This window comes from Tyto alba, unplaced genomic scaffold (assembly GCF_018691265.1).
Source record: "Tyto alba isolate M040663 unplaced genomic scaffold, T.alba_DEE_v4.0 Super-Scaffold_3, whole genome shotgun sequence".
Lineage (NCBI taxonomy): Eukaryota > Metazoa > Chordata > Aves > Strigiformes > Tytonidae > Tyto > Tyto alba.
In genome coordinates, this window is record NW_024881304.1 from 3,478,154 (window position 1) to 3,495,346 (window position 17,193).

General features: G+C 50.3%; 1 protein-coding gene across 1 annotated transcript in view; it reads left to right on the forward strand.

The window, feature by feature from the left end:
- DNAH1 (dynein axonemal heavy chain 1) overlaps positions 1 to 17,193 on the forward strand; it is a 99,934-nt gene that overhangs the window by 11,374 nt on the left and 71,367 nt on the right. The window contains exons 3-5 of the mRNA XM_042799878.1: positions 11,011 to 11,060; positions 15,803 to 16,055; positions 16,646 to 16,718. Of these exons, the coding sequence (XP_042655812.1) occupies positions 11,011 to 11,060; positions 15,803 to 16,055; positions 16,646 to 16,718 (376 nt within the window). The remainder of the gene's footprint in view (positions 1 to 11,010; positions 11,061 to 15,802; positions 16,056 to 16,645; positions 16,719 to 17,193) is intronic.

Sequence of the window (17,193 nt, forward strand, 5' to 3'; positions counted from 1 at the left end):
TGAGGTTCCTCTCTGGGGACCCTGTTTTCTTCCCTTCCCTTTGTAAGCATTACTCTTTCACCCAAATCACACAGACTCCCCTCTCCTGGTTTCAGTTTTTTTGCTGTCCCTTGGCTTTGATTTTCAGATCCTCACAGCTCTTTTTTGAACTATCAGCCAACATGGGGTCTCCTCATGGAAACCCCTGAAGTGGGTAGATCTGCAGAGGCAGCAACACAAAGAGAGGATGGCAGAGATTAAAGAACTGGGCTGGTGAAATTGGCAGAAGACAACACAGTAGTAAAGTATAGCCCCACATAAAGGCATGTAAGTTTGGTGCTTCTCAGAGCCTGGAGTGATGAGACTGAAGGAGAAAGGTAATGAACTGGGATCAGCATACAGCTTTGACAGGTCTTTGTACCTACAAACACTACAGAGCCACCCAGAAGAGATTTGGCTGAACTCAATCAAGTCCTTGTCTCGGGTCATGGTGCTCCTGCAGCAAGACCTAAGGAAAGAGACACCCATGATGCTGCTAAATGCCACAGCATATTCCCTGCTAAAATCCAGGCTATCTCACTGCTAGGCCTGTGGCTTCTGAAGAGGAATAAAGCTAAAATAACAGTCTTTACCAGATAAAGCTGAATAAAGCTGGGTATTTCCAGGAACAAGGGAAATTAAATTCTCCAAACTGCATTTAGAAGTGGTCCCCAATGCTCTCTGGTCCAAAAACATGTAGAAATGTAGATATGCTTCTTGTAGCTGTAGAGACTTGACTTTTTAGAACCAGAATGATAAGCATATTTTTCCTGGGTCTGTACTTTTTGTCTGTAAAATGTGAAATTCCAGGAGAGAAGGAGAGCTTATAGGTTTCTAGGAACAGCAAGGACCAACTGTTTCCTAACGGAAGGCAAGCCAGGAGTCAAAGGTGACCCCAGTACAAGCATTGCCCTCACTGGTCAGGGCACAGTCCCACAGCATCTGAACCTGGCAGGTAGAGCCAAGTGCTGGTAACAAGGGCCACAAACAGTTCTAGACAGGTAATATGATGAACCAGCTCCAGGGTTCATCCACGGAGTCCTGTTTAGGAGCACAAGAACCAGACAGAACTGGAGACAAGACTACAACATGGGCCCAAAGTCCGTCCAGGAGGCAGGGCCAGAAACGGGACTGGAGATAGATACACCTATAATGTAGCTCAGGCAAGAACTGGGGGTCCAGGTCTGAGCTTACATGGTACTCCTGGAGTGGAGTGTGCATGGGAATGCCCTAGGTAAAATTGGTCAGGGCCTCTAAAGCTTATTAATGCCCTCAGGACCCTGAAAAAAATGAGCTTCACAGCCTCCCTGAAAGCAACAAACCCCTACAAAGCCCAACAGGTACATCTTGCTCATGCCTCTGCTAATAACCACTCATTTTTTTCCTGGTGCCCTCTTGGGCATCACTTGCATCTTGGGAAGAGGGGAACTGGAGCGGGGAATCAGAGTGTTCAGATCAACCCGAGGGATGCAGTAAACATACCAGGCATACCCACCATGAAATGGGATCTAACAGGGAAGAGGAGAGGAAAGGTGGAGGGGGATTCATTATTCATGAAGGCAACAACAGAGCCTCCACAGACCCATGCAGTGTCGGATAAGGTTACTGCAGAAACAAGGGTTGGTAACGGCATGCCAAAGCTCTGCTTCTTGGGTGCAGAAAGCAGAGAGACATTGAGTCCTTCCCTTCCCGGCAGGTAACACTGCTGGGATATATGACAGCAGAAATAACCTGCCTTGGAAAGCTCTACTCCTAGTCCTTTGAGGAAGATTTGGGAAGTTAGGAGACCATACAGCACAAGGAAGAGGGAGAAGCAGCTCCCCAGAGAAGCAGCAGACAAGCGAGATCAGGGTAGCAGAGAAGCATGTGCATCAGTCAGATGGCCACAGGCTTCTGGTCTCAGAGGATGGGGTCCAAGAGCTTTGGCACAGGCTCCTGGATGGATGTATCAGGGCTTCCTGTCACCCTTTGCATGTTATCTGCTCCCCTTCTCCGCCTCTCACCAAGGCTGATCCTGATTTCCTCGGGAAACCTATAAGGGCTTGGCACTTGTCTCAAATTACAGCATGTGTTTGCTATGGCTCTACTGTTTCTCACAAAACAATGATTGCTATTACAACTCCTAGACATCAGGGGGTTTTTTGTTGTTTTTGTTTCTTTTTTCTTTTTCTTTTTTTTCTTTTTCCTGTTTCCCTCTTTCTCTCTTTCTTTCCCTTGCAACCAGAGATACCGTATCCTGTTCAGCAGGCTGGCTGCAGGACACCTCTGACATCTGGATGAGTGAGTAGATAGCTGGGTAATGATGACTGTTACAACACAGAGTATACATCCCACCTATATAATCAGATGTTGCATGTGAATATGGACTATGAATTATCATCCAGGGGAAAAAATCCACCACTTAGTACAATGGGGTTTTTTTTGCCTTGAACAGAATTAGACCTGAAATCCTGGAGGTGGTAGAAAATGAAGTATTTCCTACCTCAGGCAGCTTGTGCAAGGTAGAAATATATGCAGGCATGCAAAGTGAAGATGGTCTCTCAACTTAGTAGGGGAGGAGGTGGCAGCAGTTTTAAGTTCACACTAGCAGTGTGGCAGCCCTGGGACTGCAAAACATTTGTAGGGGCCACCTGAATGGGCTAGAGTGCAGGCTGGATCACGCCCTTGTGTGCCAAGAGCTCTTACTCAGCTGAGGAAGGTTGTGCAGGATCAGACCCTGCTGGTGCTGCAGGAGGTGCTAATACTAAATCAAGGCATGCTGTTGTGAGGCTGTGCCTGGAGGGACGTATGGCTCGAGCATGCTGGCTTGGATCGTGTCCCAGGTATAGTACTGAGGCTGCCAGGCACTGCAGCCAGGAACACTTAGCACTCACCTGGAATACATTGCACGATATATTTAGAAGCCCTTTTCAAAATTTTCATCGGTTTTAATTACATTCAGCTTTTCTGATATTCCTGCCGGTGGTCGGCCACATGGTTTTGCAAAAAAAAAATAAAAAATAAAAAGCCACCACCCAGCAGCGTGTGGGCCTCGTGTCTGCCTGTGAGCCAGGTCCTATCTGGCTGTAATTACTAGCTTCACATCAGCAGAAGAGTGTAATATTTAAACACAAAGGTTCAATGTTTGCATAGCAAACCTCAGGATGGAAAGCTTTTGATAATCATCCTGCAAGAGAGGAGGTGGGCCTGCTGCAGGTGAGCACTGAGGCTATGTATGTATGTAGCAAAACTTTGTGGGTTTTCATGGGGACAGAGGGAAGAGCAACACAGAGTCCAGGAGGCCTCGGTGCCTCACTCCAGGCAGAAGCTCCACACAGCCTTGTAATCCTTATTTCTTGTTTAGACAGAGAGGAGCTGTAGGCAGAGGATCTCCAAGTGCAGGCTACAAGCCATGCAGTACGAGGCTCATCTCCTCCCATTCAGTACTTGTGAGGCAATCATCAAAACTTGCAAGATGGTAGAAGAGCTGCTGAAATCAGCACAGGCTCCTTGACCAGAGCAGTAGCCATCAGGACGGGTAACGACGTCTGGTGGATCTCAGCAGCTCAGTGACCAGCTATCCCCAGAGGAGTGCAGGCTGTGGCATGTTCCCTGAGTACTCAAGCTCACAGAAACACCATGCATTGCACTGGCCCCTAAAAAGTAAGACTGAGAGCACAGCAAGCATTAGCTACTACAGGGTGGACCTTAAGTCTACCAGAGAAGGTGGCTGACGGTGAGCCCCAGCCCTTCCAAGGGGCCTTCCCCTACTCACAGGGTACCCAGTGATCTCTCTTGTGTGTGAGACTTTGCCTCCCAACCCTTCCCTGCTGATCTTTTTGGGAAGGAAAACAACAAGCTACTACTTCACCCTGCTCCAAGTGGGACAACAAGTAAGAAAACAGCTTTATCCATTCCCAGGCCCCTCTGGAAGGTGACAGACACATGTGTGCTGTCTGCAACATCCTCTTTTCAGAATTAAGGTCCAAGGACAGCTTGGCATACCCAGCCAAATGACAGTCCTGGACCTGCTGGTCCATGTGCCACCTCCTGTAGGGTAAAAAAAACAAACCAAAACAAAACAACAAAACAAAAAATAACCCTTGTTTTGTTTTCCTGATGGGGAGGAAAAGGCACGCCTGGAGATGGCTTTCAATCATGATGCCATCGTGTGGCTGGTGGCTGTCTCTTCCCGAGCTTGTCCAGCCAGGGCTCAACCTGTCGCAACTTGGCATTTTATATCAGCAGGAGGCTAGAGCAGATGTAGGATAACAAATGCCTCCTCACTGTCCCAGGGGGTTTTGGGGCCTCTTCTCTGCAGCTTGTGCACCCAAGGCGAGCCATTCTTACTGTTGTCATAGCCTCTGAGAAGCATTGCTCATCCTGGCAAACTTTAAAGCTGCATCCTGACAGACCAAAATAAATCAATCAATAAATAAATCGTCCGTCTCGTCTACTGGATTTTGCAGTTTATTTCCTCAGCACTGATGAAAAATAGTTGGATGCTTAGTAGCTTCATGAGACTAATTATGATAAACGGCCCCATCGCTGCTAATATCCGGCCATTAATTCCCAGATGGAGCTGCAGAAAATGTCAGGAATGGAAATGTCAGCTCTCTAAAAGGACCTGGCAGGTATTGAAGTGGGGACTGGAGCGTCAGCAGAGGAGGGAGCAGGGGGAGAGCTGGGAATTAGCAGGATGACGATACACATTTGGAAGCTATAAATCTTCTGACTTGATTGCCCAGTTTCTCCCAGTTATGTCTCTCTCAAGCAACGCCACAGCCATGACTTCCTTTGGATTTTGCCTACTCTGAGCTCTGCTCCTGGCACCGAGGCAAAAGATTTGGCACTCAGTAAGTGGGTGACCCTTCTTTTGGGCAGAAGTTTAACCTTAAGCTTCAGGAATCTCCTTCCCACGGAGATCCCCAGAAATTTTGCCCTGCTTTGCAGGATGGACACACCAGTAATTCCCTTTACACCAAGTATGGGGCACATAGGCTGACTTGCAACAAAAGGTCACACCTAAACTCAGCTTCCATTCTCCTCTGGGTTTCATATTTGTATTCACATTCATATTTATATTGCCACAATAATCAGTTGCATACAAAAATCAGACGGAAAACAGCAGAAAACTTGTGGGATTTTTTGCTTTCCACCAATATTTTAAATGGTTTCTCTGTGTTTGAGAGGCTCTTTATGGGGAATATTCAATGCTAAGTGAGAAGGTACTTCAAGAGTAGATAAACCAGCCAAAGAAATTATACGAATGCCCAGGTATTGGCAGCACTGTGTTGCTGATGGCAGGAAGTCAGGCTGGCACCTGGTGCAATAAATCAGCTGATGAAAAGTGTCAAGAAGATATGTTTTGAAGCCATTCTAAATCCAAAAATGTTGGATTGTCCTCTCATGTGGAGAGACGCCGCTCTGACACATCGGCTTTCTTGAACCTCTGCTTCCGATGGTGTTACTCTTCTTCCAAGGCCTGTTGCAAAGAAATGCACTGATTGTGTTGCTCTATTCAGCCCACCGGCTCAGGCTCTGCTTTATACAGCTTATGAAATGGTGGTGTTCGGGTGAGGATCTATCCCGGCTTTTGGCACATGCTTTCTAGTGGAAAAAATCTGAACAGGTTGGGGATTCCTTGATCAAATGCCAGTTGATTGAAAGAAAGGCTTTTAACAGGAATATGTTACTGTTTGTCAGCAAAGGATGGAATTTTTGCTCAAAACCAGGTGATGTTGACACTTAGCTGCTGAGAGGAGATATAACATTGAGCCCAATGGGTCTGGTCCAGACCATAGATTTGAACCAGAGCTCCCCACACCCCCCAGCAAGTGCTCTTATGGTAGGGAGCCAAGATGTCTCCGTCTCTCTCATGAAAAGTTTGGTGCTCCTCTGGAAGCTTCAGGGGAAATTTCCAGCCTTTCTAAAAGCGGGCACGTAATTTCTCCCAATCCTATTAAAAAAAAAGCATCCCCCTGAACTCTCTTGAGCATTCAAAATTATTCGGCTGAGGACCTCGATCCCTATATGTTGTCTGGGAATGCCTGAGTTGTAAGACTGCTAGTAGCTCTTCAGAAATGGCTTGCAGTTCTTTTAGGATCGTTTTCACCGGGGGCGGGTGATAAATTTCCTAGAAGAGAGCAGGCTCTAACTATAGCCTCCTGAGTGCTGTGTTTTGCATGCTTGAATAGTATTTATATGTGAATCTCTGAAATTTCTGAAGAGTGCCAGGAAATGTCACCTCTCAGGCTACATCCTCCCCAGTACAGAATGGGCATATTGGCTTCCTCATGAGGCAGACTCTGGTACTCTTACCTGGGATGACTTGTGTCCCAGCTGTCAAAAACCCCCTCTCAGCAAGAGCAAAGCTACAGCCACCTACATTTATGCTCCTGGGAGCCAGTGGTTAGACTGAGAGCTCCATTTTGATGCTTTCACCTAGGAAGGTGGGAAAGTGCCTGCACCATATCTGCTGGAGGAGCTACAGAGCTCCAAGCCTCCTGTGCACGTCCTGACAAATGACCTGTCAGCATGTCATCTCAGGCTGCATGAAATCTGGCCATTTATCTGGCTGGGGCTTCTGAGGAATTTAAGGATCTAGCCCCAGAGGATTTGGGAGCCAGAGGGTGGGATTCTCAGGAGCACCTCTGCCACTAACCCTCTTTGAAATCAGGGGCCCTGTAGAGTACATATAGGGTCTTCTTGGAAAAATCTCCCAGCTCACTGGTGGCTGACAGGCTCTTTCTACCTGCAGCCTCATGGAGAAGATGGCAGCATTGCATTTGAGACAGTTCTGACCAATTCAGCTGAACCAGTTGTGTAAAAAATGCCTCCTGCAAGTTTCTCTGCCCACCACTGCTGAGATCTCATCATTGAGACTTGTTTATGTTCTCCATCACTGCCAGTCTCTGCCTGCTCAAGCTTGGCCCTGGTAATCCTCACTGTCATCTTCCTACTTCTGGCCAACCCCACGCTTTCTGCACAACTTCCTTGGAGAAGCAACTTCTGTCTGCAAATTCCTTGGGGAAGCCTTCTGGCTGGGTTGATGGTGTGATCCTAAATGTGAAAGAACATACCCTAGGGATATGATTTGATGTGGCACGGTGGTGGAGAGGAGAGAGAAAGCTAACCAACAAAAATGTCACTCTATCAGGGTCAAAGACTCATTCATTTTTTGAGGCTGCAGTGAAAACTGTAGTTAGAAAGCACAGAACTTGCAGCTGGTTGCTACTAACTGCTCCTCCAGTCCCAGCTTGCCTGAATTCAAGGTAACAGCTTTGCCTTGAGAGAGCTGTTGAAAGTAGCAGAAATATAAGGTGAATCTGGTTTAATATCACTATTATAGAATCAAACTGCCTCTTCAGGAGAAGGGCCCAGGCAACATGAAACCAGACCTTGTCCTGACTCTCCCCGCTTTATGACTTTCTTGTGGCTTTGCATTCTGGGGTTCAATCTAAGGAGTTTCTGTCAAATGTACTGTTAGCATTGTCAACATGTGGTGTTTTACTCTAGATTAATGCTGTATCTTGTGTGTGGGAACACATGTAGGTGTGGAGACTGAGAAATCTAGGGCCTTATTCTCTAGTGGCCTTGTGCTTTGAGGATCATTTACACCTTCAGCAAAATGTGTAGGGGGTGGGTATGGAAACACTGCTAAATCTGAAGGGGCCTGCCACCCACATTGGGTAGGTGCAAGTGATGAAACAAAACAACCAGTGCATCATCTCCGAGGTCCACAGAAGTTGAGATTTTTGATATTTTATTATTCCTCCCATAACTAGAGGAAGGGCTTTCTCTGTAGAAGCGAGCTTTGGTGATATACTGTCCTGGCAATGGTGTTTTCTGAGCCACTGGTTTGTGATAGGTGCATGAAAGCCAAAGGAGTGAAAGTCGAGGGGAGGACCAACATCTCACAGACGGTAGAAGAGCTGAGCTCTTCAGCCAGAAAAGAGCCTCAGAGAGAGTGAACCATTAGCACATTTCATGTATTTCCCCTTCACAGTGCCAGCTCACATCCGAACACCTATTGAAATTGGTTTGATTCTCATGTCTGGTAACTGGGTGAGACGAGAGCTCTCTCCCTCACTATGGGTCCAGGCTCGGCTAACCGCTGCACATGCTTTCACCGTGCCAGTGGTCTGACTGGTTGGATGGGGAGAACAGTGTTTTCCTTCTCCCAAAACAGCCTTGCACTAGGGAAAATCCTGGGTAAGTCACTGATCACCCTATTTCAGCAGAGACTCGGGAACCTCTTATTGGAGAACCATGTTATTGGGAGCTCAGCATCACCTGTAAGTACAGGCAGATCAGTGGCCTCAAAAGAGCCCACAACAGAAAAGGAGCAGGAAGAAGAACTATCATTGAAAGAAAGAAAATACTGAACTTTATGCTGGCCCAGCTGGGGATGGCATCTCAGCTCAGACTGATATGAGAAGGAGAAAGCACAGAGATACTCAGCTGTGCCAACTGCCACCGCAGCCACTTGAAACCTGCCTTTTGCAAGCGATTAGGTGTCATGCTCCCCTGCCTGGCTGTCCTAGACTAAAGAAGCACCCATGGAAGCAGGACACAGTGTCAGTGCATCCTGCTGCAACCCTTGGGAGCGAGTCTCTGGGGAACCAGAAGGCCTTTCTGAAGGCAGGTCAGGAAAGGAATTGGTCATGGCAGCACATGGATGGAGAGCAGGTGTCTCCCACACCTGTCTGCTTTCTGTTCCGACCCGGTAGGTTTGTGAAGGCCCAGACAGTTGAAACAGCTCAGCTTTCATCTCCTGACTTGCTGAAGCATTTTGTGTGGAACTTTGAAAGTCCAGTCAAAAATGAATCACAGCTAGCCTCTGGGACAGCAAGACCTGCTGTGAATCCCAGACTGCTGCAAATCCCAGCCTGCTGCAGGGTAGATGAAGCTGGAATGAAACGTATGGATATTTTTCCCATGCAAAGGGTGAAGAGGCTTCACCGTCGCTCCCTCCCAGCCAGAGGAACCATCTGGGATGTGACTCCAGGGAACTCCAGCAAGAGCTGTAATTATATCAAACCTAATCGAGGCAAGCCAGCACGCGCTTCTTTCTTAAATAAAGCGACGAGGCTGGCAATGTGACAGAGAACCTACACCCAGGAGTTTCTCCAGCAGTGGCTGCTTTGAGCAGGGCCAGTGGCAGTCTGGCATGGGTTGCGACTCCACACAGAGACCTCCTTGCTGCATGGGGCTGATCTGGACAACACCTTGGCAGGAGCTGAGCATTGCTGGGAGGGAGCTTTCTTATCAGGAGAAGCTTGTGTTTCTTCCCTGAGGCTCTGCCTGCCACAGCCTCCACCTCTCTCTGCCCAAACCTCACATCCCCTTGCTGGCAAATTTTTGGATGTCATGAGCGTCTCTTCCACCCGTGACTCCCAGGCCCTTTGCACCCAGCGCCAACCTGGCTGCTGGAGCGGGTGCCAGGGTGGGTGCCCAGGTAGGGTGAGGAGCCGGCGCTCATCGCCCGGGCTCTGCTGCCTCCCCGTGGCACGGCCCCCCACCCCTCTGCCACCCTGCCTGCCCCCCTGCAAGGCCGGGCAGTGTCCCCCGGGGCCAGCCTCCCGGCTCTTTTGTCCTCAGGAAGCCGTGCAGAGCTCTGCCCCGCCGGCTGTGCTCCCTGGGACTTGTACCTCTGCCGGGTGAGAGGCTGAGAGGACTTGCTCTCAGCTCTCTGCCTGCCTGGACAGGGCCAGCTGGCGTGGGGGGCCGAGGGGGCTATGAAGCAGCCCCTGTACATCCACCTGCCCATGGCTCCCCTCCTGCAGGAGCCTCCGCTCAGGTCTTCTGCTTCATCCTTTCCTCCTACTCTGCCCTTTGCCCTCCCTCACACTATATCGCCTTTACAGCTTTTTTTTTTTTTCTCTTTAAATCTTTTGCTCTCTGCTTCTTCCACCTCCTCCCTCTCCCCCCAAAATAATCCAAACCTGTTGTTCCTCACTCCCCCACAGGGCTGGCACTGCTCGTCCCTTCCCCGCCATCCCCTCTCTGAGGGACCAGCTTGATAGGGCCCTCTCAGCAGGACCCAGTGCCACCTTTCCCTCTGTAGGGCGTGATGTTCTCTAGGATCATAGCACAGGATAGTAGTAACCCATCCCCACCTCATATGACCCCCTAGGTGTGACCGCTCAAGACTTTCATGGGTATATAAGCTTGGTCACAGACAAGCCATCGTGCAGCTCTGCCTCACAAGACCTTCCTGTCTACAATGGTTCTGGGGCTGGGATGAAGAAAGGGTCTGCTGGACCTTCCTGAACAGCTGCCGGTGGGGTTGGCAGCCAGCTGGCATGGACGGTGGCACCGGGGCAGCGGGCACCCGGCCCTTTGCCTCCTTCCTGTGGGGACCGGGGGCTGTCCCCAGAGGCGCACGTCGGTGGGAGCCAGCTCCTCAGCGGGACGGCCGGGCACCTGCCCCCTGGGGCTGCCAGCCCTGGGAGTCGAGAGCTGGTGGTGGCTCCGTGGTGGTGGGGGCTTGGCGGCGGTGCCTCTGCAGCAGTGGCTGTGGCCTCTGGCGGCGGTTCGGTGGTGGACCTGCGGCAGCGGTGGCTCCGTGGTGGCCCTGGGGTGGTGCTGGTGGCTCGGTGCTGACTCTGGTGGCAGCGGTGGCTCTGAGGTCGCAGCGGGAGCTCTGAGGAGGCTCGGTGGTGGTGGGGCGGAGGGTATCACTGAGGGCTTCGCGGTGTCCCCTGTGGCGGTGGCTCCGAGGGGCAATGGGGGCAGTGGCGGGGCTCTGAGGGGGCAGCGAGGAACGTGGCGGTGGCTCCGAGGGGCAATGGGGGCAGTGGCGGGGCTCTGAGGGGGCAGTGGCGGGGCTCTGAGGGGGCAGTGGCGGGGCTCTGAGGGGGCAGTGCCGGGGCTCTGAGGGGGCAGCGGGGACTCCACCTCAGCTCCGCGCCGCCGGCAGCCCGCCTCGCCCGGGCCGTGCCGCCGCCCGGGCCGCGCCTCCCGGCCCCTCCCCCGCACCGGCCCAACCGCCCCTCCCTCCTCCCGTAGCAACGAGCCCGGCGCCGGGCGGCTGCAGCCGGGGCGCCGCGGGCCGGCCGGTGCGTACCGCCCGCCGGGCAGGGCCGGGGTCCCGCCGCCCCCCCCGGCCGGGAGCGGGGCCCGCGGCCTCGGGGTCTGAGAGGGGCTTGGGGGGGGGGGGGGGGGGCGGGTTGGAGCGGGGCCCCGCCGGGCTGAAGGGGAAGGAGGCCTGGGCGGGCGGGTGGAGGGCTGGGAGGGTGGGGGGCCGGAGGGGCACGCAGGTGTGGGCGGTGAGGGAGCCCCCGACGTGGTTTTCAAGACACTGGAAACGCCGGGCAGGGTTTGGGTTCCTCAGACCATCGGAAGTGGGGTGTCCCCCCCCCACACCACCACTGGTGCAAAGCGGGGGGCACGGGGAGCTGCTCTCCCTGCCCGTGGGGTGCCTCGCTCTGCCCCGTCTTCGCAATTAGCACAATTAGTTCCTGCCTTTGGGTTGCTTCTGCTGCACCTGGGTCGCAGTGGAGGCCGTTGTGCTTCATAAATGAAACAAACGTTGGAGTCATGGTCTAAATACTTTGTGTGGTGTCTTGTAACACCCACCACGGCTATAACCTTAAAATGTGTGGTGTAACCTTGTCGTTAAGGCACTCTGTGTAATGAGCAGCGCTCTTCACCATCAGTCTTGCTGTTCCCCCCCTGCGTCCTCAGGTTCTAGTGGTGGTTGCGTGGCGTTCTCCCATGGAGAAAGGAATGCATTTAAAAACCCGGAGGAAAATCAATTTTAAAACCGCACAAATTGTTGGAGGGAATGGGCTGCTATAAAACTCGAAATTACTTTCAACTCCCTTTTTAAAGTAGAAGAGATTTGAAGTAGAGGATAATGTTTAAAGCAGTTTGAGAGCGCATCACCTTGTCTGAGCTTATATTATATGGCTGAAATTATAGGAAGAAGGAATTTCTACATGTTGGTGTCTGGATGGTGTAGTAGTTGGGGTTCTGGCTATCCACAGATAAATAGATTTCAGATAAATGACTACTAGATTTCAATCTGTGGTTTTGCTTAGGGGTTAGATTATTTTAAAAGTACTTTTCTCTTTTTCTGTTGCAATTTTTAGCCATTTTGAACCTTATTTGAAAGAAAAGAGTCCATTTTGTGAAAGCTTTGGATCAAGGAATCGAAGTAGAAGCAACAGATCAAAAAGCTTGTACCAGACATTGAGCAAGACACGTGGGAGTTTGACTTCTTGGATATGTAAAGCCTGGATTTGCTAAGAAATTATAATTATAGTTTTGCCACGATGACACACAGATGCTGTAGCTAATGGTGTGTCAGCCGTGCCATTAGGATATGCTCTCAGTTTGAATAGTTCAATTTAGCATAGTACAACGCACCTGGTATATCTAGGAAACATGCTTTTCAGGTGTGAGAGAGCATGACTGAACTGCTGGAAAGATAGGTGTTTCAGCAGTTGTGAAAAGATTTTCAAAGCTTATTATAGCTAAAGCTGGGGTGGCTCGGTGCCAGGCAGACGTTTGCCATTGAAGAGTGCGGAGATGTTCCCAGATGTGCAGGGGCAGAGGGGAGTGAAGGGTTATTGAGGTGGGGAGAGGATCTGCTTTCAGGAAGACACCTCATCTACTTGCGAAGAGCTGAACTCTTTTCCCGCATCTTTGAATTTCTCCTTGTTGAAGGGGAGCTCCAGCCCTGAGGAAAGTGCTCCGAGTAGGAAGGGATTGAAGGCTGTGAACATGGCATGCAGCAGGCTGCCTGCCTGCAGCCCCAGCAGCTGGAATGTGATGCTAACAGGGCTCTGGGTAGTTTCACTGCTTTTCTTCAGGATCCCTTGGGCAACCAAGAAATCCTCAAGCGCGAGCTATTTCACGCTCACAGCAGTTGCTCTAGCAGAGCTGGCTGAAAGCTCAGGCTGCCGTTGCGTGCTCGCTGCAAGATGGAAGGTGTTCCTTTCCCCAAGCAGCGACAGCCTTGGCAGTCCATGTCAAGCTCTGCTGCACAGAGATAAGGGTCTGGGGTCACTCTCGGATGGTGGGTGGGGAGGACCAGCCCTGGAGTCTGCATTCTGCTCCTCGTTTTTGGGGGAGTGGGAAGGAGGAAGGTGCCATTGGCAGAGTTGAAGGCTGGGGAAGAATGAACTGCACTGCAGTAAACCCCTTGGCTCAGCGGCTAGGCTGAATAAAAGAGAGAGGGTCTCTCTTCTCATCTTTTAATCTAACCTGGAAACCATTCCTGAGAGCTGGATGGGAGCACCAACCCACCCGCTACCTGGGGGCTGGCACCAGAGCGAGCTCCCCACCGTCCTCTGGGAAACCTCCTTGCTGGAAACTCTGGCCACATCCCAGAAGCTGGGATGACAGGAGATCAGGATTCCCTTTGTGCTGAGCAGTTCTCCCATCTCTGTATCAGCTTCAGCAGGCTCAGACAAGCTGTTTTACGCATCTGTCTGGGGAATTGTTGGGAAAACTTTGGAGACCTGGTTTTGTTCTTTATTTTGAGTGGTGTGTGTCAGTTTTTTTTGCAGTTACAAACACCAGACCTTCCCTTTGTGCAGCTGGGAGAGCATGACAGATGGATGTTTTTGAGCTGGACACTGAGTAGGGGTTTGTTTTATTTTGAGATAAGTGCTCAGGAAGGACTCTACGGAGGTGTGAGTGAGTACACGGGGAGCAAAGCAGTGAAGAATTAGCCCTGCTGTGGGCAGGCTTGGTACACGCTTCCCCCATCACGGGAACTCAGCCATCAGCAGCAGCAGCCACATTATTTTGGTTCTAGGCAGAGATTGCCAGTCCTGCTAAATTGGGAGTGGGTTCAATCACTCATCCTGCTAAAGGTTCAGACAAACCTCATGTCCTAGAGTTAGGGTTTTTTGGAAATTGGGTGGGTTTAGGATTCTGGTCCTAAGAGGTAAAAGTACAGCAAGTCACATCGCCACCCCTGCCCCTACTCCCAGAAAGAGGACGCTCAGGGGATGGATCAGGAGAGCCACCGCAGGGTCGTTCCGCCCTGCTGCTGTTCTCTGTGCCGGTGCAGCAGGCACGAAAGAGTCCAGCAGTGATTCATCAGGAATCCTTGGATCTTGGCTGATACCAATCAGTCCTGCTGGGCTGCTAAAATAGATATGGCCAGAACATAAAATAGCTAATAAAACCAAAATCCTCCATGGAAAATTCATTCTTCAGGGTATGAAGTTCCAGTTGCTATGCCAAAGAGAAGCTGAGAGGAGAAAGATTTGAGATTTTCTAGCTTGAAGGAGGAGGGGGGGTATTATTGATCTCATCTCCCAGGTCTCTCCAATCTATTTGTTTACTCTGTTTTACTTAAAGGATTCGCATCATGGTAACCTTGATTTATTATCTGATTGCTTTTTTGACTCAACCTCTCAAAACTGTGCAATGGCTTGAACCTGCAGTCATAAACCAGCACAGTTATTCCTTCTTATCTCCAGCAGGCATGTCATGCTTTCTCTGCTGTGTGTACCTGGTTCATTCTTGCAGACAGGCAGCAAGGTGAAATTTATAAAAAATTGCCCTCTGATCAAGAGTATAGGACGGGCAGAGTTTTCACTCCATTCAAGAGCAGAGCAGAGAGGGCATGGCAGGAGGGGACACTGTGTTGTCATTTCCACATCAGGATGAGACTCCAGACAGGTGCCGTGCCAGCTGTGGCCTGCAAGACCAGGCAAGGTCTTTCCAATGCTTGGCTGTGGCAAGCTGGGAGATTCCTGTGTAGCAGCCTGTTTCAGCAGCTTGGCCTCCAGAAGTAAGCAAGGCATGTGTGTGGGTCCTAGCAAGGGTGCAGGACACAATCCATTAGTCCATGTAGGGCTGGATGAGAAGCCTGGGTCTAGCCCTGAGCAGGAATTGATGAATAAGCTGTATCACACTTGGAGTAGCCTTGAGAGACATCACAGAGAGCTTTGACTCATAATTTATAGGAGTAAGCCGTGCAGGTATGTGTACATGATTACTTCGGTGCATGTGTGTGCAGGCTGGAGGGGCTTGTGTCACTTCAGCTGTACCAATTAGCTACAGTAGTCATCTCTGTGTTTAGACAAGCCTAAAATCAAGGGTTGCATTATCATCATGCCAGAGTCCAAAGGCTGCTCTTAATTAGTATCTCTCAGTGCACAAAGGTTTTTATAAAGTAAAGCCTTACAGCTGTGATATTTTCCTGGACTTCCCAAGGTGGAAGAATAGAAATTATTTGTGAGCTGAGATCACCAGCAAAAATATCCCCTGCAGGAGGGGAGAGAGGGAAGCTTCTGGCTATATTTTAATATTCGTTAGGTGATGCTTAAACCTCTCTCCTGAATCATTTAAATTAAATAACCAGACTTTACACCTGGGAGTAGCTGTGTTGGTATCTAGGCTGTAGCCTACTCTCACTGGAGTCAAGTGTGACAAGGTTTTTAAGGGATTTGGATACAGAAAAAGTAGCACTTCTGTTGTAGTCCCAGTTTACTCAAATTCTCTTGGCATCCTTTTGAACACTGTCACAGATCCGGGAAGCCCCTGCTGCTTCAGGAAAGCAGCTTTTCAGGCATATACTGCTGTTTTTCCCCCTCCAAAACCCATCTGGAATAATAAAGCGCTCTCTTTCCCCAGGGTTAGTGAGCCATCGAGTCAGCCACGTGAGACCGATGCCCCTCAGGTCATGAAGGCAGCGCTTGGTACCGAAGCAGGGGGTCGAACCTACCTTGTTACCCACTCATCTTCTTAGCAAGCCAACGATATCCAGCGCAGTGGGAGGGTGTGGAGGAGTGCCAAAGATACAGTGTTTAACAGGCTTAATGTCTTTCCACTCTAGTGAGCCCAGGGTTGCATCACAGCATTGTTCTCCTAAGAAGATGGATAAAGCAAAGAAGGATTTGACGAATTCTCTGGGTAGGAGCCCCAACCCTCCCGATACCAGCAATGAGGCTTCATGCTGGGACCGAAGTCCAGGAACAAGTTTGTTTCTTCCCGATAGCTGCAACCGGGGGCCAAATAAATACTCGGACTTTAGACAAAAGGCGTTTTATGCAGATGTCCTCACTCCAGGAGCCTCCAACATCTCAGGGGTAAGTGGAAAGAGCAATTATTTGTCTACCGCTGTCCTTCTAAAATGGAAAAGCCTATGGTACACCTGGTATGGAGAATTACAGCTTTCACCCCAGGTCCTAGCCCTTTGTTTTGGTCAAAGGCCTTTGTGCAAGACCTTGACCCTTACAAAGTGAAGCCATAAGGCTCCTCCTGATCATAGCTGTGCTGCCTTCCTCAGTAGCCAGTGCGGTCCCTGTCATGATGTTGCCTGGGTTTAGGATGCCAGCATGGCAGGGCAGGCCTGTGGTTTTGAGTGCAGATGATATTTGGTAGTAAAACCCTAATGACTGCCTGCCTAACCAGCCCCCAATCCACATCTTAAGCCAACATCAGGCTGCACTCTGCTGACAAATCCCCTGCTTCTCTGTGCCTTGGGCTGAAGTTTTCAGATACTTGTGCCTCTTTGAGCCTTTTCTGACCATTACTCACAGTCCCAATTGTCCCTCAAGCTCTGGTAAATTGGGTCTTACAGTCTCACTCTTTCTCTGGACCTCTGTAGCCCACTCTCCCACTGTCGTGAAACTGTGCTTTGTTATCTCTGACATTTCCCTCACATGCTGCCTTTCAGGATGTTTGTGCTGGCCCCCATATGTACCATGCTTTGCTAAGACAGGCGGACCTCGAGCAGCACACCCCTAAAGGTAAATATACTGTGAGGAAATGTGATGTGGCAGGAAATGGGGCCATAACTCTTATGGTTGCTTCTACTGACCATGCTGGGAATTAGGCTGATTACTCTGGGTTAGTGCTCTGCTTTCATTCTCCTGTCAGTGCCAGGAATGGTGCTGAGCTGCTTGAATGTCCCGTGAAAAGTTAACTTCATTTAGAGGTAGAGCAAAGTGATCTGACTGGGTGGTAAAACCATGCTTCCTTTTCTCCCAGATGTATCCCCCCAGGGGTCAGCATAGACTGCATTGCTGCCTATGGGAGTTGGGTGCCACAGGTCAGGAGAGCACTGAATTTGCATGCGTTATCATTGAGTATGGAGCCAGCAATGCCCCTTTCCTGTGAAAATGGAACCAGCCTGTGAGAGCTGTATTCAGCATCTAGGTAGCCACAGCCAAAATCACAGTCCTCTCTCATTTATTCATTCTGCATCCAGCTGCACCCCAGTGC